The 23,432-nt window shown below is 34.5% G+C and overlaps 1 protein-coding gene across 1 annotated transcript in view; it reads left to right on the top strand.

Annotated features, from left to right (window-relative positions):
- DDHD1 (DDHD domain containing 1) overlaps positions 1-23,432 on the top strand; it is a gene marked incomplete at both ends in the record, with an annotated part of 90,274 nt that overhangs the window by 31,918 nt on the left and 34,924 nt on the right. Inside the window, 5 exons of the mRNA XM_079698863.1 lie at positions 7,688-7,861; positions 8,718-8,738; positions 15,687-15,788; positions 17,654-17,782; positions 18,860-19,007. Of these exons, the coding sequence (XP_079554989.1) occupies positions 7,688-7,861; positions 8,718-8,738; positions 15,687-15,788; positions 17,654-17,782; positions 18,860-19,007 (574 nt within the window). The remainder of the gene's footprint in view (positions 1-7,687; positions 7,862-8,717; positions 8,739-15,686; positions 15,789-17,653; positions 17,783-18,859; positions 19,008-23,432) is intronic.

The following is a 23,432-nucleotide window of genomic DNA, read 5'->3' as shown; positions in this document are numbered from 1 at the left end:
TACTGTTAGAGCCAGGAAGCGCCATTGTTCCTGTTCAAATCACCAAACAAGAAGAGCTTAATATTCCAGCTTGAAGGCTGTTGACAGAATTCCTTCTTATTTGAGGGAGGGTTAGCCTTTTCTTCTATTCAGGCCTTCAACTGATTGGATGAGGCCCACCCACATTATGGAGGGCAGTCTCCTTTCCTCAGTCTATGGATTTAAATGTTAATCTCATCCAAAAACACCTACACATTGACATGTACACACTGCTATATTTAAAATAAGTAACAAGGACCTACTGTATAGCACAGGGAACTGTGCTGAATATTCTGTAATAACCTAAATGGGAAAAGAATTTGAAAAAAGAATAGATACATGTATATGTATACCTGAATCACTTTGCTCTACACCTGAAACTAACACAACACTGCTAATCAAATGTACTCCAATATAAAAATAAACAAATAAATAAAAACAAAAAAACAAAAACACTCTCACAGAAACACCCAGAATGTTTGACCAAATATCTTGGTACCCTGTGGCTCAGTCAAGTTGATACATAAGATTAACCACTCTGCATATAAAACTAAAACATGTATATTATCGACATGCCAAACATTACAGGTATTTATAATATGGAAACAGAAAGATCCTTATAGTCCCACGTCCCTGAGATATCTGTTAATAATAGCTTAGTGTATTTTTCTCCACTTATTTTCAGTACATATGTATACTTTTATAAAACAGGATTATACTATTTATACATATATATGCACATGCACAAATATATATACATGTAGTATTATGATTTAATTTTTTCATTTCTATTTTAGATATTATTCCATGTCTTCTGAGCATTATTTCACTATGGATTATTATCCATTCATTCATATTTTGATTTATTTAATGAATATTTTTAACACCTGCTGTGTGCCAAGCATCATTTACATAGTCAATCATCTATTTGTAGAAATATAGGTCATTTCGTTTGTTTGTTTTTATTTGTTTTCTATTGTAAAATGAGATAAACATCTTTGTACTGTATCTTTAGGCATTTTTGCAAGAGTTCTTATAAAGTGTATTTCTAGAATTGATCTGTAAAAGATAGAAGTGTTTTTAGGTTTTAAAAGGTACTGCTAGGCCAGGGTTTCTCAGCCTCCGCACAGTTGACATTTTGGTCCAGATAATTCATTGTTGCTGGGAGGGGTGATGTGGGGTTGGGGGAGCTGTCTTGTGCACTGTAGGATGTTTAGCAACATCCCTGGCCTAGATGCCAGCAGCAGCACCACCCCAAACCTTGATGAGTGAGGGATGAATCTGAGGGTGACTGAGGCGATAAAATGTAGTCCTCAGTGTGTGTCCAGCTATAGTTGTAAGACACATGTAAGGAGGAGACATCTTGGATGACTCCCAGATTTCTGTCTTGGGTGACCAGCTAAATACTGTCAGCACACCACTTGCCATGATAGGGAATACAGGTGGAGTAACAGGTTTGTGTTCTGTTTTGTTTCTTCCAGGAACCTAATGTGTTCCATGGCTATTTGTGATTCTGGTAACTATTGATCTTTCTACTAGGAGATGTTCAGTTGGCAGTTGAATGTTTGGATGTAGAGTTCAAGACAGAGGCCTGAACCAAAATGATGTAGTACTCGACCACATACTGCTGGAATTTAAAGCTTAGGTGTAAAGCTCCCAAGACATCTATCCAGAGGATACATGCTTAGATTTATTTGGTTGGCCAAAAAGTGCCTTTGGTTTTTAAGTTAAAGTAAAAGACACATTTTTAATTTTTACCAAGAAATTTATTGAAGAACATATTCACCCTTTTCTTCCACTGCCTTCTGCCATTTTTCAGGCAACTACATAAATCCATCTTCCCAAAATTTTTATCTTTTTGAGAAAAAAACGATTCCAAGGTGCCTTTTATAGTCTTCCAGGGAATTGAAATTTTTTCCATTGAGAGAATTTTTTTTTTAATTTATTTATTTTTGGCTGCATTGGGTCTTCGTTGCTGTGCCCGGGCTCCCTCTAGTTGCGGCAAGCAGGGGGCCACTCTTTGTTGCGGTGCACGGGCCTCTCACTGCGATGGCCTCTCCCGTTGTGGAGCATGGGCTCCAGGTGCGCAGGCTTCAGCAGTTGTGGCATGCGGGCTCAGTAGTTGTGGTGCACGGGCTGAGCCGTTCCACAGCATGTGGGATCCTCCCAGACCAGGTCTCGAACCTGTTTCTCCCGCATTGGCAGGCGGATTCCTAACCACTGCACCACCAAGGAAGCCCAAGAGAATTTTGTAAAGACCTAAATAAATGGAAATCCGGAAGTGCAATATCTGATGAATACAGCAGATGAATCGGAACTTCCCAACCAAGCTGTAACAGTTTTTGCCTGGTCATCAAAGAAACATGCAGTCTTGCATTGTCTTGATGGAAGATTATGCGTTTTCTGTTGACTAATTCTGGATGCTTTTCATCAAGTGCTGCTTTCAGTTGGTCTAATTGGGACAGTACTTGTTGGAATTAATCGTTTGGTTTTCCGGAAGGAGCTCATAATAGAGGACTCCCTTGCAATCCCACCATATACACAACATCACCTTCTTTGGATGCAGACTGGCCTTTGGTGTGGTGGATGGTGGTTCATTTTGCTTGCCCCATGGTCTCTTCCATTCCACATTATTGTATAGTATCCACTTTTCATCTCCTGTCACAATTTATTTATAAAATGGAACGTTTTCATTACGTTTACGTAGAGAATTGCATGCAGAAATACAGTCAAGAAGGTTTTTTTTTTTGCTTAACTTACGTGGAACCCAAACATCAAAGTGATTAACATAACCAAGCTGGTGCAAATGATTTTCAGCGCTTGATTTGGATATTTTGAGTATGTCAGCTATCTTCCACATGGTAGAACGTTGATTGTTCTCAATTAATGTCTCGATTTGATCGCTATCAACTTAAACTGAGCTACCCAACCGTGAAGCATCATCCACAGAGAAATCTCCAGCACGAAACTTCTCAAACCACTTTTGACACGTTCGATCAGTCACAGCACCTTTTCCATAGGTTGCACAAATCTTTTTTTGCATTTCAGTTGCGTTTTTACCTTTCTTGAAATAATAAAGCATAATATGCTGAAAATGTTGCTTTCTTCGGTCTTCAATATTAAAATAGCTACACAAAAATTCACCAGTTTTGATAAGTTTTTTTAAATGCACCCTGATATGACAGCTGTCACATACAATCTAACAAAATTGTTTTGAATGAAGTTAAAGACTAAGTGCTACTAGAGCCATCTTATGGAAAAAAACGAATGAACTTTTTGGCCAACCCAATATTAGGCTCGAGAGGAAAGGATTTGAGAGTGTAGATGTGTGCTAAAACTTGTTTTACTCTTTTTAACTCTGCTTTTTACTTCCATGGTTTTTATGGGGAGGCATGCTTGCCTCTGGTTTGTAAGTCTGATAATAGCCTGGCAATGTAAAATTTCCCAAATTATTTATTTAAAAATTACGAACACAACTAACTAGCCTGTATTTCTTGGGGAGAGAGATAAAAAGGGACCATTTCTGTTTGAGAATGTAGGTTGCATTGTGTGGTAGAAAGAGTTTGAGTGAACTTTGGAGTCAACTTTGGTTGGAATCTTGATTCTCATAATACTTGTTTGCCTCTAGGCAAATTATTTAGGTTCACTAAGAGTCATTTTACTCATTTGTAAAACTGGGGAAGTCATAGCTATCTTTAAGATTACTGTTAAGATTAAATGAGATGAGCTTTTGGATGTGGAGGATAATGGCAGCTGTCCAAATCTAAATCTCTCCACACATTCTCCCCAAAAACCACATACACATAACCCATAAATAGCTGACACCTTTAGCATTACTACGAGAGAGACAATACCACAAATTTTAAATTACTTGTAAGTAAAGAAGCAGCAAATTACAATAGTTCTTGTTACTGCTATAAACCTCTGAATCTGGAGACTGGGGCAGGGAGAGGCTTAAGAGACAGTGAAAATAGAGAGGAGATTAGGGGTTAAAATGAAGCACAAAAGCACCCTCAGAAAGAAAATGTCCTCCACACAACTGGCAAAATACGAACACAGGCTTGGGACTTGGTAATTCATATCACTAACTGTAAGGAGGGTGTGTGAAAGTGAGAGGGACCAGAAGTAGTAACATCAGAGAAACATTGCTGGTGGGAGAGGAGAAAGAGAAAGGATACTGCCCCTTGGAGCCATGGCAATAAGAGGAAAGAAGTAAGGAGAAAATGAAGGGTCCTGGAGAAATGAAAGAAGAACAAGGCACACCAATCCAGTCTTCACTCACCACTACCACCACTGCCACCACCATAACATCCATCCATTAAAGGAGCTGCTCTTAATAATCTGCAGCAGCAGACACTCTGGAACTAAGAAGTCCATCCATAAAATGCTCATGAACAGAAATAAATCAAATGCCATACAAAGCTACTCTTAAGAGGAATACAGAAAATGTGAGATCAGTACATTTCCACTGATTATAGTTCTTCCCCCAAAAGCAAACACAAAACAAAGAGAAACTGTATTGTAACACTCCAACCAAATATTCTCAAACAAACTTAGGGACATACTAATAGGGGCATTGATGAAAGGAATGTTGATGTAAGGGGCACTGATGAAAGGAAGGAAAACAACCAAAAGAATGAAAATGAGATGCAGAAAGAAGTAAAAAGCTTTAGAGAGAAAGTGGTTGAAATGCAATACAGGCAAAGGAAGACCCAACATACTTATAATTGGAGTCTCTGAAGAAGAAATCAATGGAACAGAACTAATCCAAGGAAACTTTTCAGAAATAACAGGAAAACTGAAATCTACAAATTAAAAGGACCCACCTTGGCAAATTGATTCAGAGCAATGAACTCTGAGTCATAAACTGTTAGAATTTAAAGACTAGTAAAACTGTTAGATTTTAAAGGCAACTTTTTTTCTGGGCCTCCTGGTGGGGGGAAAAATCACATTACTAATTAAAAAAAATCAGGCTTACATCAGACTTCTCTAGAATGATATACAAAGGAAGGCTACAGTAGAGCATTTTTTAAAACTCCAGGAAACAAAGTTCAAGCTAACCAACCTGTCCTTCAAGTATCAAGGCTATAGATAAGCAGCTTTGAACATGAAAGAATTTAGGAAATCTTTAGTGAGAATTTAATATATTGTAGATTCAAGACTAAAACAGTGGTGGGGACATGGGTGTAATTGTTACATGTAAGTGGGTAGAGAGAGAAAGGGAAAAACAGAATAAGATCATTCCCTATTATATAAGTAATAAGTGAGAATTTTGGATACCACTTAAAATGGACAGACCAGGTAATAAAAGTTTAAATAAACAAAAAAGAGACTTAGGACACTGTAAAATACATTCATACTCACACATGCATGTGTGAAGGTAACCCCTAGAACCAAAAATGCAAATATTCCGAAATACCAAAAGAATTTTTTTGAAAAGCAAAATCATCAACTAGAGGGCTTCCCTGGTGGCACAGTGGTTGAGAGTCCGCCTGCCGATGCAGGGGACACGGGTTCGTGCCCCGGTCCGGGAAGATCCCACATGCCGTGGAGCGGCTGGGCCCGTGAGCCATGGCTGCTGAGCCTGCGCGTCCGGAGCCTGTGCTCCGCAACGGGAGAGGCCACAGCAGTGAGAGGCCCGTGTACCGCAAAAAAAAAAAAAAAAAATCATCAACTAGAGAGAGTAAGTAAAATCATCAACTAGAGAGAGTAAGAATAATAAAAAATAGTAATTATAGAAAAAGAGAATTCAGACATATCAGTTATATCAATAAGCATAAATGGGCTTAACTCACCTATTTAAAGAAAAAGATTTTAAATGGCTTCATAAAGCAAAACCCAATTCTGTGCTGTGTACAAGAGACACATCTAAAACAGAGGAAAAGGTTAAAAATAAAGGGATGTACAAAAACATCACAGGCAAATGGAAGCAATAAGAAAGCAGGGGTTGTAATCTTGATAGACAAAGTAGAATTTAGCACACACGCAAAAAATCATCAAACACAACAGAGTGTACTTTATAATGTTAAAACCCAAAATTCTCAACGAATTTATATTTTTGAGTAGCCACCAAATAACACAGCAAACATCTGACTATAGCAGAATTGCTATAGCAGAATAAAGGATAATGCAAGAAGAATTAGAAACACATAATAGGAGATTTTGAATACATCACAGTAGTATAAGTCTGGTACAAGATGTTTCAGGATCATCTAATAAATTTCCTGTTTCAAACCAGGAATTGGCCTTTTCTTTAAGGAAATGATATTTAGAGATCATGATCTTTATATCAGGAATGCTCACTTATATGGGGTTGGTCTTTATTTCTAGGCCTTTTTGGCACACAGAGCTTAGGATAATTTTTTTTAATAGAAAATATACATCATTATTTCATGCTGACATTTCTAATTGAAATTTAAAATACAGATTTATTTCTTTGATTTTTATTATTTGTATCTCTTTTTACGTGTGCTAAAAATCTTGGTTTCTAATGATATTAATTTATTCTAATGATGAATAAAATTAATATGTTCATCTTAATCTACAGTTTCAAATTAACAATACCAATATTATTACAATTATAACAGCATAGCTACTGCAAAAGTTTTAAGATATGTTTGCAGTTCTTTTTGTACATAGGGTATATCCTAATATGTATATACAAATTACTGTGTTTTGAATCCTTTTGAAATAACTTCTCTATATGTGGTTAAACCACCAACTCTGTATAGTAAGGTTCATTTTTTTTTTTCATTTTGCTTTTTATTTTTAGGGTTTTGTTGTTGCAATTTTATTTTTGCTTTATGGGTTTTTAAAAAAAAATTATTTTAAAGGATTCAAGATTACTTAGCTAACAGTTGTGGTTTATAAATAGCAACTAAAAGTCTTAGGTTTATGGGACACTATTTAATCAAAGGAATGTTCAGTTTTTCAAAGAAAGTTTTTCTCAATTTTTTTCTGAAATGGATGAGGAATTTACTGTAATTAAAAGTTTCACTTGGGCTTTCCTGGTGGTGCAGTGGTTGAGAGTCCACCTGCCGATGCAGGGGACACGGGTTCGTGCCCCGGTCTGGGAAGATCCCATGTGCCGCGGAGCGGCTAGACCCGTGAGCCATGGCCGCTGAGCCTGTGCGTCCGGAGCCTGTGCTCCACAGTGGGAGAGGCCACAACAGTGAGAGGCCCGTGTACTGCAAAAAAAAAAAAAAGTTTCACTTATTCACGTATACTCGCTGGGAGCCCTTGACCTCCAAGGCAGCCCTAAAAAGTGTACCACACTATGACAATACACATTATTTCTAAACTACTTGTGGAAATTTATCTCAGTATTTTCTAAGACATTGGAACTAACACTGAAGTCTTGCATGAAGTTTGTCAACCCCTTAGCCTGCTAATTTTGGTTACTTGGGGCCTCAGTTACATAAGTAATGCTCCTCTCCCTTTCTAATGCCAAAGTACCTTTTATGTGTAATATTTAATACAAGTAAAATTATATGTTGTAAACAAAATTAAATGTGGCTTGATGTCTGAAATTTAAAACTTTAAATGATTCTATTGGATCACGAAACTCTGTTTTTGCCACAGCAGTAGCAAAATATAAAATTGTAGTTACTGTTTCACTTCCTGAGAGGTTGGATCCTAAAGCGTATAATTCTGTGATTTCCCTTTTCAGAGTCCGATAAAATACCAGTAATGCGTGGACAGTGGTTTATTGATGGTACTTGGCAGCCGCTAGAAGAAGAAGAAAGTAATTTAATTGAGCAAGAACATCTTAGCTGTTTTAGAGGTCAGCAGATGCAGGAAAGTTTTGATATTGAAGTGTCAAAACCCATAGATGGAAAAGATGGTAAGACCAGTTAATATATTTAATATGTTTTGTAAACCAAGTAAGTTGTTGATAAAGTTTAGAGTGGTTCCTAAGTTTGAAATAGTAATTCAGAAGTGTTAGAATTTATACAATTTGATTATTTCAAACATTCGATTATTATTTTAGAATTTAAAACTGCTGTAAATTTCTGAACTGTTTCCATTTTTATTTTACTTAATATGTGTTTTCACTGACATAACACATGATTTACTGTAAATGTACAAATTGTTATAATGTGCTCTCTGAATTAGTCCTTTTGAGTAGCTTTTTAGTCATCAAAGAAAATTGAACTTATAAAAAATCCCTTGTCATTATATCAAAAGAGCAGTTTTGCTAATATTTTAATGTTGGTTCTTTTCCTGAAGTTTAAAAAACTTTAATTTCTTTTGTATAAGTCCCTTTTAGGTGTCTCCATATTGATAACCGTATCAACTTTTAATTTGAAACAATCTACTCCTTATATTTCCTTATTTGGCATTTGGATACTTTTTCTTTCAATAGTTTAAAATACTCGGGGCTTCCCTGGTGGCGCAGTGGTTGAGAGTCCACCTGCTGATGCAGGGGACACGGGTTCGTGTCCCGGTCCGGGAGGATCCCACATGCCGCGGAGCGGCTGGGCCTGTGAGCCATGGCCGCTGAGCCTGTGCTCCGCAACGGGAGAGGCCACAACAATGAGAGGCCCGCATACCGCAAAAAAAAAAAAAAAAAAAAAAAAAAAAAAAAAAATACTTATATACTAGCCAAGATTGCCATGTTTCATTATGTGTCTGATCTTGAGTAAAATTCAAAATGTGTGGTAAAGTTAAAAATACTTCTGTTGTTCCATTTACTGCAGGCAGTGGGATCAACTATTCCGGTAAGTATAACACTACAGGTAGATGAGAATTTGTGGATTTCTCTAATTTTTTTTTTTCCTAAAAGTGTTTCTTCATCCATGCTTGCCTTTATTTGGGAAGTTTCTTGGCAAGCCCTACTTAATCTAGTGAATTAAACTATGAATTAAGTGATTTTTTAACTTCTCCTTGTAAAACATCTATACAGCAGAAAAACTCAATATTGATCAAGTAATTCACAGAATGCAGCTTGGAAAAAATGAATTATGCAGTTGGGAGCAATTGATTATATAACATAATTAACTACAAAACAATAAGCTTTAAATTGGCTTTTTTCCCCCTTATTGTTAATAACATTCCAAGTCTTTTCTGTCTCCTATTCGTTACTCTTTTATCTCTCTCTGAACACACACACACACACACACACACACACACACACACACACACATGCAGGGAAACTGTATACTTTAGCTTATACCAAGTAAAAATATCTTTTGTACCTTTAAAAGTCTGAATAATTGAGGAAAATGGTGGCTTCTAAATAAATTGGTAATTAAATCTAAGAAATGTCTATTATGTACCAGATACCATATTCTAGGAATTTTAAATATTTCATTTTGCTAATCCCTAGCGTCAACTGTGTTCTTATTTCACTGTGAAATTCAAGCTCAAGGTTCTTACATATCAATATATAAAGAACAGTTCAGTATCTATAAAGCAGAGCTGTATCTATATTCCTGCAGATTGCCATAAAGACAATACTCTGGTTAAAGCACAGATAGCAAATTTTGTATATCTCTGATCTTTAATTAGTGACTGAAATATTTTGGAACCTCTCATCACCACTATCAAAATAATCACAAAAGCCTACTTCATAGTATTTGAAAGACTGAACTCGTTTCAAAGTTTCATTCCTATTGGGAAAGGCTGAGTTCTGGATTTTTTCCTTTCTATTAATTCTCCTTAAGTCTTGCCTCAAAAATGGCAGTTCACCTTAACAAACCCAGTTTATCGACCCAAATTCTTTACTATTAATGCATGGGAAAAAACCAAGAGCTTGGAGGAGGAAAAGGATGAGTATGAAAAATAAAAATATAAGTATATTGTCCCCTTTCTCATACTGTGTTCAAAGCATTTCTTTTCCACTTGCTAATTCTCCCTGTGGAAGTTAGTCATCAGCTCTGTTTCATCTCTAGATCCCATCTACTTGGAATCTGAAATGTTAAATGGAGCAGCATACTTTAGTTTTCTTCAAAGTGCCCTAATTTTATGATCCAGTCACTTAAATAAGTGTGATAAAAGAACATAGTTTGTATGAGTATATTTTTCAGTATATCTTTGATTCTGTGTCAATTCTTGAGTATCAGTCTAGGATATTATAGTAGTATTTTTTGCTAGCTTTAAAGATACACATTGAGTGGTAAAATTCTTATTAGTAATAACAGAAATTTGTTAAACTCTTAGAACACTTTTGTATTGTAATCTTTCAAAATGATGATCTTTTGAGGTTCATTGGAAGAAAAATTGATTTTTTAAATATACTGTGACATAAAACATCAGCATGTTTTGTTATCAACAAAGGTTATAAATTCAATTCAGTATATATACTGTTGTCATGAATTTCCAGCCATTTTATTTATTATTTAGTATTATGTAAAGCATACATTCATGTGTTAAAATGTGACTTTTGACTTTGAAGATTATGGGAAATTCTGTAGTACATTTGAAAATTATCACTGGTCTTAATGAAAGAACATTTGCTGCCCAAAAAGCTACCGCTGTTGGAAAAATAACTCAAATTTATTATACAAAGATAAAAAGTATTATAATTTTTTGATTATTTTGCTTCTTACCTCCAAGCTTCTGAAATTTCATATTTTATTAATCTGAGGGGGGGAAAAATAGCTTTTCCACCTAAATTTTCTCATGTACATAGGATAAAGCCTTGACTCTTCATATTGTTAGAAGATTTTGAATATTCCTTGTGCATATAGTACTGTGCCAGTTACTTTTGTGAAAGAAACAGATAGGGTTTTGGCTCTCAGGGAGTTTTAAACCTTTGGGGATGACAAAGCCTGCAGATGAGAAGTTACAAAGAGTAAGTACAAGGTAACAAAGTAGACAGTGCATGTTAAACATTCTGAAAAGGGATGTACAATAGAGTATTTATTGTACAATAAATTGTACAATATTTTTTGTACAATTGTACAAAATTGTACGATACAATTGTACAAAATTGTACAAATTGTACAATACAATTATTGTATTGTAGAGTATACAATAGTGTACAATCCCGTATTTAATAATTTAAAATAATTTTAAAGTACTGTATTCAAGAACTCTTTTTAAGTGCTCTGGGGAATTCCTAAGAAACTTAACAGAGTTCTTGCCTTGAAGGACATAAAATACTAATGAAATAAAATAAAATACTAATGAAATAAAATACTAATTCCTTTTCCTTCTGTCCTTATCTATGTCTTGGTTAGGGTAGTTATTGCCACAAATACACTGAATATATTTATTATTCTTTCCTTATTAATTATCCTACTAATCTCAAAGTAAGTATTGAATTAAAAAGATCTATTGGGACTTCCTTGGTGGCACAATGGTTGGGAATCCGCCTGCCAATGCAGGGCACACGGGTTTGAGCCCTGGTCCGGGAAGATCCCACATGCCGCAGAGCAACTAAGCCCATGTGCCACAACTACTGAGCCTGCGCTCTAGAGCCTGTGAGCCACAACTACTGAAACCTGCGCACCTAGAGCCCGTGCTCCACAGCAAGAGAAGCCAGCGGAATGAGAAGCCCGCGCGCCACCATGAAGAGTAGCCCCCACTCACCGGAACTAGAGAAAGCTGTGCACAGCAATGAAGACCCAACATAGCCATAAATGAATGAAGGAATGAATGATCGATTGAAGTTTAGCTTAACTTTTTTATCATTCAAAGAAAGATAAACCCCCAAAGTATAATCATATTTTCTGATTTAGATTTCATTTTCTCTGAGAGTTAAAATTAAAAATGATTCTCTTCCCACCCCACCTCCTAGGCTAGGAAATGTTTATCTAGCAGCCTAACAAATGAAAGCTAGAAGTTCACTGGGGATGAATCATACAAATAAAATCAGGCCTTCAAATAAGTAATTTTGTAAATACTTAAAAGTACTAGAGTAGTATTTCCCTCATTTTATAATTTATGCAAGCAGTAATCAGTAAAAAGAAAATGGTTGAACTAAATGGGTAGTTCTGCACCTGCTCTGGTCAAAAAATGCATAACCTCAATCCAGTTATGAGAAAACATCAGACAAACTCAAATTGAGGGACATTCTACAAAGTAACTTACCAGTATTCTTCAGAAGTGTCAAGGTCATAATTAACTAGGTGGGGGGAATCCTTTCACAATGTATGTCAAATCAACACAGTATACACTTTCAATGTCTTATAATATTGTCAATTGTACCTCAGTAAAGCTGAAAAAATTTTTTTAAGTGTCAAGATCATGAAAGACAAGGAAAGACTGAGGAATTTGTCGTAGTTTAGGGGAAACTAAGGAAACATAACAACAAAATACAACATGGTACCCTGGATTGTATCCTAGGACAGAAAAGGACACTAATAGAAAAACTGGAGAAATCAGAATGAAGTCAATATTTTAGTTGATAGTATTATACCGGTGTTAATTTCTTAGTTTTGATAATTGTACTATAGTTATGCTAACATTAGGAGAAGCTGGGTGAAAGATATTATGGTAACTCTGTACTATTTTTGCAACTTTTCTGTAGGTGGAAAATTATTCCACAATAAAAAGGTGTTTTGTTTTTTCTTAAGGCCAGTAGAGAAATTAAAATAGTAAAAAATATTTAATTAATCCAAAAGAAACAACAAAAGGAGAAGCAAGAAACACAGACGGAACAAAGAAAATATATGGGAAATGGTAGACCTAAATTCACCCATATCAAAACTATAGTAAATATAAGTGAACTAACACTTAAATTAAAAAACAGAGATTGACAGATTTGCTAGGAATGTAAGATCCAACTGTATGCTGTCTAGTAGAGTCACATTCAATATAAAATCACAGGTAGGCTGAAAGTAAAAAAAAAAAAAAAAAAAAGGACTTTTTACTGTTCAAGCTAATTTGGGGTGCTGTGACAGCACAAGTGTTGGTGGATCTCTAAGGATTTACAGCATTTAACAATTTGGCATGTAGTGTATATGCCTATCCTATTGCTGGATAAGGATATCCCAAACTGTGAATATATCATTTCAAAAGTCTAAAAGGGGGAGGGCCGGGGTGGGGAGAGGGAAGGAGTATTAACCCTTTCTAATCGGCTTTTCTTTTCCTTTCTCTTTGGTGACTAAGAGGACTCCCACCTTCTAGCTTTTAGTTATCAATTTTTATAAATGTATTTAATTTAATTTCTCTGAGATCCAAGAAGATTGACAGAAATTTTCTCATTATAGTTGGTAGGTTTTAGATGTGCAAGCCTTCTTCCCTTGCAGTTGAGATTATCTAGGTTGCCAGCTTTTATAGAGGGAAAAGTTATATAGAGTTATTCTATTCTAGGGAATACTATATCATCAGCAACCCCCTTTTTTTTTTTTTTTTTTTTTTTTTTTTTGCGGTACGCGGGCCTCTCACTGTTGTGGCCTCTCCCGTTGTGGAGCACAGGCTCCGGACGTGCAGGCTCAGTGGCCGAGGCTCACGGGCCCAGCCGCTCCGCCGCATGTGGGATTCTCCTGGACCGGGACATGAACCCGTGTCCCCTGCATCGGCAGGCGGACTCTCAACCACTGTGCCACCAGGGAAGCCCAGCAACCCCCTTTTTTGATACACTGCTTTCAGAATTATATAATGAAGAACATTTCTTTAAGAGATGAATTATAGTAAGGAAATTTATTGGAAACACTATTTTAGTGCTTAAAATCTTTTTCATTGTAAGACTTTAATACATAAATGAAAAGTTTTATTAAATGTTAGCATTTAATTAGCATTTTAGTTGCATTTTGTGTTTATGCATACTTTTGATAACACTATATAAGAATTCTTAACTAAGACTTTATTTTAGTGATCCTTGTTGGAATGATAGTAAACCTTTTTGTCTCTAGTGTACTTATGGTGGTACTTATCCTTTGCTTTGGGTTGAGAAAAAGTTAAGCTCTCTGTGCTAGAGGATGTTGTAACAAAGCAAATGATTTTCAAGTGAAAATAAGAATTAAATATGAGAAGAAGGTAAAGAAGCATGTCTATCCAATTTTGTGAAAATGTTTTAAATAAATATATTTCTGTGATTTTAGTATATTGGGGTGTTTGGCTTTATGTTAATCCTTAAATTAGTATTCCTTTAGGGGAAAAAAAGCCTTTCATTTTTGTATCTTGACTAGCTTTTAGAAAGTGTTTATGTAATTTTAAGTGTGATCAGGTGGTCCATGTGTTTCCCACTAGTTCTTTTTTAGTAAATGTGGAATTGTTTCATGTTAGTTTTACTAGTAGACCTATAAAATCTAGGTTTTGTTTGAGCAGTATAGTCTCAAGTTTATGCCAAATTTGATCTACTTGGTTATGTTAGCTTTTTCCTAAGGATTTTTGTGTGTGAAAATGTTTCTTGCAAGTGGTACATCTACTCCTCAGTAACTGACCAGAAGGCACATGAAAGAAGAAACATGTTCAGTGAAGAAAATTACTTTGGTTGTCATTTTCCACCCATCTATGACAATGAAATGTTTTCATAATCCTGATTTTACAACCCAGTTTTTAACTCTTGTCTATACTTTTTTATAGTCATCTAATTACGTGCAGTTAAAGTTATTAAGTGCCTCATAAGCATTTCTCAATTACCTTTATCACATATATCTTTAAATATACCTTATCTGTATATAACAGCAGGTTTCTTTTTTAACTTCTAGTACTATACAACGGGAATTAAGTATTTTTGTATTTGAGCAGTATTTAACCTTTGAATGTCACATTAATGTAGAAGGGAGTGAGGATGAAAATCAAATGTATTAGAACATAAATTTGAACTAAATCATAAAGATTCTGTGATTAACTGAACGGTAAAGAAAATGATTGTAAGATTCAATTCTAAGTGGATTTTAAAATAAATGCTTATTTAAAATGTAAAGAAATTTATTGATATGTAACTAGCAATATTTGACAGGGAAAGTGTTGACTTTAAGGTTATCTACTGATTTACCAAATATCAAGTCTATGTCTGGCTTTACTCTGTTGTCTGCTTTACTCTGTTGTCTGTTTTACCACTTACAAGATGTCACAGCATACATTTTTACTAATGACTTTTTTTTGTCATTCTGTTGCTAACAGATCTTTCATTATTTTGTCACTAATAAGTCAGTTCAAAGTAGAGCTTTCAACTTAATTTTTGGGGGGAAAAGTTTCATTTTTAAAAGCATTTTAACAACTTGAACAGAGATGTGAAAAGAATATTTTGTTTCTGTGGGAAGGCTCTATTACACTTCAGTAATGGAAAACATCTAGTGGAACGTATACTGTGGTATCTTCTTAGGAAAGCTGCATTAGATGTTTATGTTATTTATTGCATTTTCAATTTGCACATCAGATGTTGGCTGTGTCATAGTCACAAATTTGGTGAGAGTAAATAACCTTAGTATTGTAAAGATGTGGTTTATAAATCTCTTATGCATACAAAAATGCCGTGTTCTATTTTTCTATTCCATCTATAGAAAGACTTTAAAAATGGTGATCACAGAGTTGTCTTTAATTGATAAATTTAGATATCATTTGCCTTTTTTATTTTCAGTAAAAGTAGAGCATATATTTGATAAACATTATTAAACTAATATTTTGCTGCACTGATTTTTAATTAGAAATTATATAAATAAAGCATTTAGAATAATGTTTGTCAAATACAACTCATTTTTTAAAGTTAATACAACAAAAAGGCAAACCTCATTTAAAATTTGCTTTGAAGCTCAGTGTTTTTGCTTTCTTAGTTGTCTACCACCTCCCTCCCTTCTCCCTCCCTTCTCTGTTCAAATGGAGAGGATATAAGGAGAGTACAGATGCGGCAGGTCTTAAACGAAAGCGTTCCCAAGGTACAGTAATTGTAGTTTTACTTCACCATGTAGTTACATTCCTGGCTTGTAGCTTTCAGTTGTGTTTATAGCATTCGGTTGTATTTAGAGCATAGAAATTACTAGTATTTTAGAAATGTATCCATTGTATTATTTTGCTTAGTGTTAATTATAAGTGGTGTAAACATTTGCAAACAATGTGTATAGTTCAATAATGGGATATTCGCCAATATTAAGATGCTTTAAGACAACACGAATGGTTTAGAGTGAAACAAAATTTTGTTGGCTCAACTTAGTCTTATAGTTTTAATGTTTTAAGCATATGTTGCTCAAAACTATTTTAACAAAATGCAGTTTCAAATCATTGGATTAAAAGGCTTAAAGTACTGACTTGGATCAGACATAGAAGTAGAAAAGGAAATAATTCTTAAACTCTTGCAAAAGATTTTTTTAATTTATGAAAAGTTCTTTTATTTAAAACCTGAGTTTGTACACTGGTTTTGTGTTTTATTTGCAACTGAAGATGTTATTCATGTTTGTTATGTTAATTGCATCTTGGTCTTGTGTTCAATATTAGTAATGTGTCCTGGCAGGTAAGTAAGATATAAATAGGTTTTTTGTAAATTTTTGAAGTGGCATTTGTACCATAACTCAGGAGTACATTTTCCTGGCAATGATTTGCTTTTTTATGTATTCTAGTAAGGAATAGCTTTTCACAAAAATGTCTTATGATCTTAGATCTTGACCAGGACTCCATCCTTTCATAGTTAACGTCTTCAAATCAGGAGAGTTGGACTCTGTCACTAACTAGCTTTGTGGCAAGTCAGTTAATCCCTTTGTACCTGTATGTCTTTATATATAATGGGAGATCATATTTTTGCCTAAAGAGGATTTTAAGAAAATAAATTAGGCATAGTGATTTGAAGGTGGCTGGTTTTCTGAAGGTATGTGAATTTTTCTTACCTCTATACAAGAGATAAAGAGGAAAAGTTAAAGTCCTTCAGACAATAAGACATCAAACTGTGAATTGGTGGACATGTTTTGACAATTTTCTTAGCTGTTGCTTCCACAAACATTACTAAATTTGTGATATATGGCAAGTACTGTGCTATGACTGTGTTTGGTGCTAGTGATACAAAATGACCAAGGTATAGTCCCTGCCTCACAGAGTTTGTGTATTCCTGAAGAATATAGGTTTGCATTTTTTTTTTAAGAGCTCATTTTCACCAAGCATACCTCGGTTACAGAAATGAAATAACCATACAAATTTGAACATCGTAGTAGGAAAAAAATTTATTTCTTGTTAAAAGATCTTTCAACCTTGGAGCTCTGTTATGGTGGGCAACATCCAGTGATAACTGGCTTTAGTATCCATTCCAAAAATACCTTATATTCTAATAAATTAGATGATTCTCTTCCCAGTTTAAAGATAATTTTTTTTCATCTGAGTCTTGTTTTATCTTGTGCTGAGTGAAATTTTCACAGATCAAAAAATAAAATCAACAGAAGAAATGAAACTTAAGTTTCTATGTCAACTGTACTGAGAACTTTCATGAAGGTGTATATCCCTTAGTCCTAAGGAATGGCCACCTCACCTGGGAAAGCAGTTCTTTAATAATCAGAGCATATTTCCTATAGAGGTTAAAATTATGGTAGTTAAGCCAGTTTATTCCATGTTGTTCCAACAAGTTGCCTTTTCCTGTAGCATGCTTTATAACTTATAAAGTCCCTATCCATTACTTGTTTCACATCAATATATGTTTCAATGAAATAGTTTTTTATTGAACTGAGTTAAAATATTGATTTAAAAAATCTGTGTATTATCATTTTCACACAAATGAAGTTTGTCTTGGAGACCTTCAAATTAGTTTTTCCTTTTGCAACAGCTATTCATAGTTTCAAGTTGAGTCGAAACCACGTGGACTGGCACAGTGTGGATGAAGTGTATCTTTATAGTGATGCAACAACATCTAAAATTGCAAGAACAGTTACTCAAAAACTGGGATTTTCTAAAGGTATTTGTTAAATATTACTAGAGTTTGTCAAAATGTTGGGAATCTAACTTTCTTATGTTCAAAATAGATGATTCAGGTTTTATTTTTAGTATTTTTTAAGTATGTATTAAATTTAGTGACAGTTACTACCCTGTTAAACTCTTTTTAAAGTGACTGAGTTAACATGTATTCATTAATGAATAATTATATATTTAGAATGGTCTGGCAAGATTAATAAATACACTTTTTACTTCTAAAAGCACAAAAGCAGTCAAACCTGAGGCAGTGATGTGAAATAAAACATGGCAGTTGAAATACAGTGTCAGTAAAGATGAAGACTGGAAATTTTTCAGTGGATTTAGTGAGATGTAGGTCATCAGTGACTTAGATGGATTGCTGGGACAGAACCAGATTGGCATGGGTTGAAGTTTAAGTAGAAGTTGAAGAAATGGAGGCAGTGAGAATAGATAGCTCTTTAAACAAGTTTGACTAAAACAAAGAAAAGAGGGACTGGTACCTGGGGAAGAGGTGAATGCATTATCAAAAAATCTTTCAAAATTTTTTTCTAAGTCTGATAATTCTTTTACTGTCTCATTTTTAATTCTTTGATAATAGATGTGCTTGAATATTTACATGTTCATTAGTCAGTTGTATTTGTTTTGTGAGTTACTTTATCAACATCTTTAGCCCATTTTGCTATTTGGATGATTCATTTCACTTTTTGATGAATAAGTTCTTTTTGTATACTTACGTAATTAACTTATTACTGTGTGTCATATTTTGCAAAAACTTTCCCAGTTTGTCATTCATCTTTTATCTTTGCTTCATGATACATTCATTATAGAGAAGTTTTTAATTTTTATGTGTTCAGTTCATCCTTTTTTCTTTCCTTTTGCCTTATGGTTTCTGGCTTTGCTGTCATGTCCAGTTCAGCAGTTTATATTAGAACTGATCAATACTTATCTTACAAATTTTATCCCCCCCCAACCCAGTGAAATTTTTTCATAGTATTCCTTTTATTTCTTTATTTTTTCAATATATTGTGAAAATGCTATTTTTGTAATAAACAATAAACTTAGAATCATAATTTTCCTACAGCATCAAGTAGTGGGACCAGACTTCATAGAGGTTATGTAGAAGAAGCCACATTAGAAGACAAGCCATCACAGACTGCCCACATTGTATTTGTTGTGCATGGCATTGGGCAGAAAATGGACCAAGGAAGAATTATCAAAAATACAGCCATGTGAGTTCTTTGATGAATACATTCTCCATCTTGTCAGAGTCCAAACTTTTGTCCAAGGTATAATAGAGTTTAATCGTTATGCCACATGCTTCTTCAGTACCAACTATTCTATGTGTTTAAGTTGTAGAGTAAGTTTCTGGACCAGATTTTGAGAGTGATTATATCTAGATGATGATGATGATATTTATTTGATTCTTTTTCCTCCATAACTTGGAGAAGAGGGTTAAGAAAGCCTTTTTAACTTAATATATTGTTAGTTTACATTAAACTGAGGTTGAAAGCAAGAAAAAAGTCTGGTTTGAAGTTTGTATGTTACTCTCTGAATTGCAGACACTGAGAATACTCTATAATTCTGAAAAAGCTAAGAATTGTTTAAGTTGCCAGTCAGCAGCTTAACTTGTCCAAGTAATTACAACCAGAGGAAATTGAACTCTAAATTTTACACGGAGAACAAACAGTGGGTGCTTTGCCAACACACCAGGCTGGTTATTTACCTCGTTTATTTATATTCAGCTTTATTCTAAAAATTTTTTAAGATGTTGTTGGGGGGAGGGATGTTTGTATTTGTGCTTCAAAATGTTTAGGACTGTGTAAAAAGGAAATTTTAGAGTTAAGGGTTCCACCACAAACTTGGCTCTGAACTAGCAGCCAGTATAAAGAAAAATCTTATCAGATTTATAATATGATGAGAACAAATCAGTTGTTGAGAACACAGTTTATTAGGTTCTGAAGCTTCAAGTAAATGTATTTCTTGAGTCCTTATAAAGCAAATACTGTGTGATACCAGGAACTATGTCCTCAGCAGTATCTCTATAATAATAGTGTTCTGTTTCACATTTTATTGTAATACCTCTTAATGCCAGCTCATGGATTAAAATAAAAATACAGTTCAATTTGGAAAAAAAAAATCTTTGTCAGATACTGCTAGGCCATCCTGACCCTTGTCAATTTCCATAGCTTGTATTACAGAGATCTCTTCCGTCTGATTCTGATTTTATTTTCTGATGATTGGCACGTTACTTCCCACAATATTTATATTATGTTCTGTGTCAAGATGCTAATTTTTTTGCTTCGTTATCTAAGGAACCTGAGAAGTAGTTTTAATAACATATTCACTCTGGAGCTATTGATAATTGGAAAGGTACCAGCAGCTATTGATAATTGGAAAGGTACCAGCTTGATTTCTTTGGGTGCAAATGAGGGAAAACTTAACTCAAAAGGAGGATTTAGTAGCCCATAAAACTGACAAGTCTAAGATTTGCCAAACAAGTCATCAGAATCCAGTTTCTATCTGTTCTACTTGCCTTCATTTTTGAGCTATTTTCAGACATCTCCTGTGGTTCCAGATGTGGTTTATATCATCTTGTGTTCGAGTTCAAGAAGAACAGTCTTTTTTTCCAGAAGTCCCTGCTAGTCTATGCATTTCAGTGACTGATGGTGTCACCTCCAACTGCCTGAATCTATGCATGGCCATGATCTGATCTGCAAAACTTGTCATCAACCTAGAATCAGATGGAAGTTGGCTTCATCATAACCATAGGGAGAGGTAGAGCCACAGATAAAAATCAAGAGCTACCATTGGAAGTAGGATGAGTGAATATAAGGTGGCTTAAAAAAAAGTGTTCACTGCAGAGAGGATGGCCATCATTTCTGCAGAGACAGGTTAATTTGATGGGAAACTCCTCACATAAATTAGTAATTGATGGAAAATATTCAAACAGAAAGGAATTCTGCTCAATAATAGATGGGAAACTTCAGAGGATTTCTTACCCTTCTCCGGCTTTCTACCATTCCTAAGTTAGTTGTCCAGGACTTTAAAGAAAGTAAAATTAACTTCATCCTTGTCATTGCTACTCTGAAGCTTGTTTGTACTTGTGATTTGATTTGTGAGACTACTGTTGAAATGAGCAACATAGAATAAGGGGTTACCACACTCCACTTCTTTGGCAACCTGCTGTTCTCTGTGGATCTCTTGAAATCATGTCCCAGAGGCCTGGAAATAGAGATTTTTGCCTCTTACCTTATTTTAGTGAATGTGCAAATGAATTCAAACTGGATTTAATCAATTTTGTTCCAGCAAAATATGTTTATTATTTAAATGAGTTGAGAAGAAAGTTTATAGACAACTTCTAGGAATATCAGATTTGGTTTACTAAAAGGGATGAACGTATTTTAAATACAGTTGGATTTATATTTTGTAGCATTTTATTACAAGGGAAATCTTTACTGAACTTATATATCTAATAGAATAAATTAGAATAAATATCTGAACTTATATATCTATAAGTTATATAAGATGTATAACATATTATATATATATATAAGATACTTATATAAGATATATAACTGAACTTATATATCTAATAGAATAAATTAGAATAAATATCTATTAAATAAATAAATTTAATAAATTAAATTTAATTAAATAATTTAAAAAATTATTTTTTAAATATCTTTATTGGATTATAATTGCTTTACAAATTAGTAATTTTAAAGCTACAATTTTAGAAGAGTAAAAAGAGACTTTTAGTTAAGCCTGGCAGATTTAACACATAGCTTATTACCTCCTGAAACCTCACTGAAAATGATAGCAAAATAATTTTTTAAATAAATTGGTGTAGACCCATATGTACAGAAAAAAATGGGAGGACACAGCAAACAAGAATATCAACAAGATTTATTTTTTGAATAGGAAATACATTCACATGGTTCACAAATCAAAATAGGAAAATGTATAGAGTGAAAAACATCTGACTCCCTTCCTGTCTCCATCTTCCCCCAGTGTCACTCATCCCTGTGTCTCAAAGCAATGTTATTTATCTTATATTCTTCTGGAGTTTCTTTAGACAAAATACAGATTATTTTCACTCACAAGGCAGCATACTATATACACTCTAGACATTGCTTTCTTGTGTAAAAAAATGTATCTTGGATATTATTTGCATGATTTTCTATTGCCCTCCTTTCATATATATAATATATATATATTATATATATATGTATATATATATTATATATATATATATACTCTTAAAACCAGTTAGTTTATCAGTTGATTGTTTTTCTAATTGAGAAGAATTATAAAGACTTTTTTTTCAGAGCTATTTAATGATCCTTAATTAAACGGTAATTCTCAGGTGCTATTAATCTCTTCCTTCCTTTTTCAAAATGTGAACTAAACATTCACTGCCTAGTGGGAGAACATGGAAGTTTAATAAGCTTAGAACTGAAATCATGAGTTTTGTGCATGGCATTACAGCTGCACAGTAATGGGTTAAGTCTGAGCTGTAGGATAATATTTTTAAATCATTCCTTTTTCTCGTTTCCTCCATCCCTCCTTGGTCTCAGTGTTTCTCATGTAGTCAAGACCTATATATTTAGGAAACAGATTTTATTATTTTTAGTAAGGCAGTAGTAGGGACATAGCGTGTGCGCTGCCTCTCTCCCACTCTCTCTGTCTCTCTCGCTACCTATGTATTTGTCTATCTCTATCTCTGTCCCCCCCTTTTTTCCTCCATCCCTGACTATCTTCTTTCATCTTTGTTTCCTTTCCTTCCCCTGCCCCTCTTTTGTGTGTGTGTGTCACTCCAGTTAATTACAACCAAGTGATTTAGTATACATACCTGCTTGCCTAAAGTATCTACATATGTGGCCATTTGAGAACTATGATAGTGATCCTATGGAGTAGAGGATTGTCTCAGTTTACTGTAGAAGAGGACAGTATTTTAAACAAATGTAGTGTTTGAGTTTATAAGTCAAAATCAGGGTTCTTGGGCTTCCCTGGTGGCGCAGTGGTTGAGAGTCCGCCTGCCGATGCAGGGTACATGGGTTCGTGCCCTGGTCTGGGAAGATCCCACATGCTGTGGAGCGGCTGGGCCCGTGAGCCATGGCCGCTGAGCCTGCGCATCTGGAGCCTGTGCTCTGCAACAGGAGAGGCCACAACAGTGAGAGACCCACGTACCGCAAAAATAAATAAATAAATAAATCAGGGTTCTTCAACCTCATCACTATTGACATTTTCAACCAGGTAATTCTTTGCTACGGGTGGCTAACCTATACGTTGTAAGATATTTAGCAGCATCCCTGACCTCTACCCACTAGATGCAAATAGAACCCCTAGTTGTGACAACCAAAAATGTCTCCAAAAAAAAGTCTCCAGACATTCTCATTGTCCCCTGGAGGGGGGGAATAAAAAAAGTATATGCATGTTTGAGAACCACTAGCCTAAATGAACTTCTTTATTATTTTGTAAATTCAGACAGCAACACACATACCACTTCCTGATTGTTATATCATAATGAAATATATATGAACTATACAGCCATCAAAAATGAATAAGTGCATAGAATAATATTAGAAATCTTAAAATATATTCTTGTATATGTTCAAATTTGTTAAAGCTGAACACTTGAAAGATGGCAAAAA

Source organism: Hyperoodon ampullatus, assembly GCF_949752795.1.
Source record: "Hyperoodon ampullatus genome assembly, chromosome: 3".
NCBI classification, from domain to species: domain Eukaryota; kingdom Metazoa; phylum Chordata; class Mammalia; order Artiodactyla; family Ziphiidae; genus Hyperoodon; species Hyperoodon ampullatus.
Note: the sequence above shows the minus strand (reverse complement) of the source record. Positions and strands in the feature narration are given on the sequence as shown.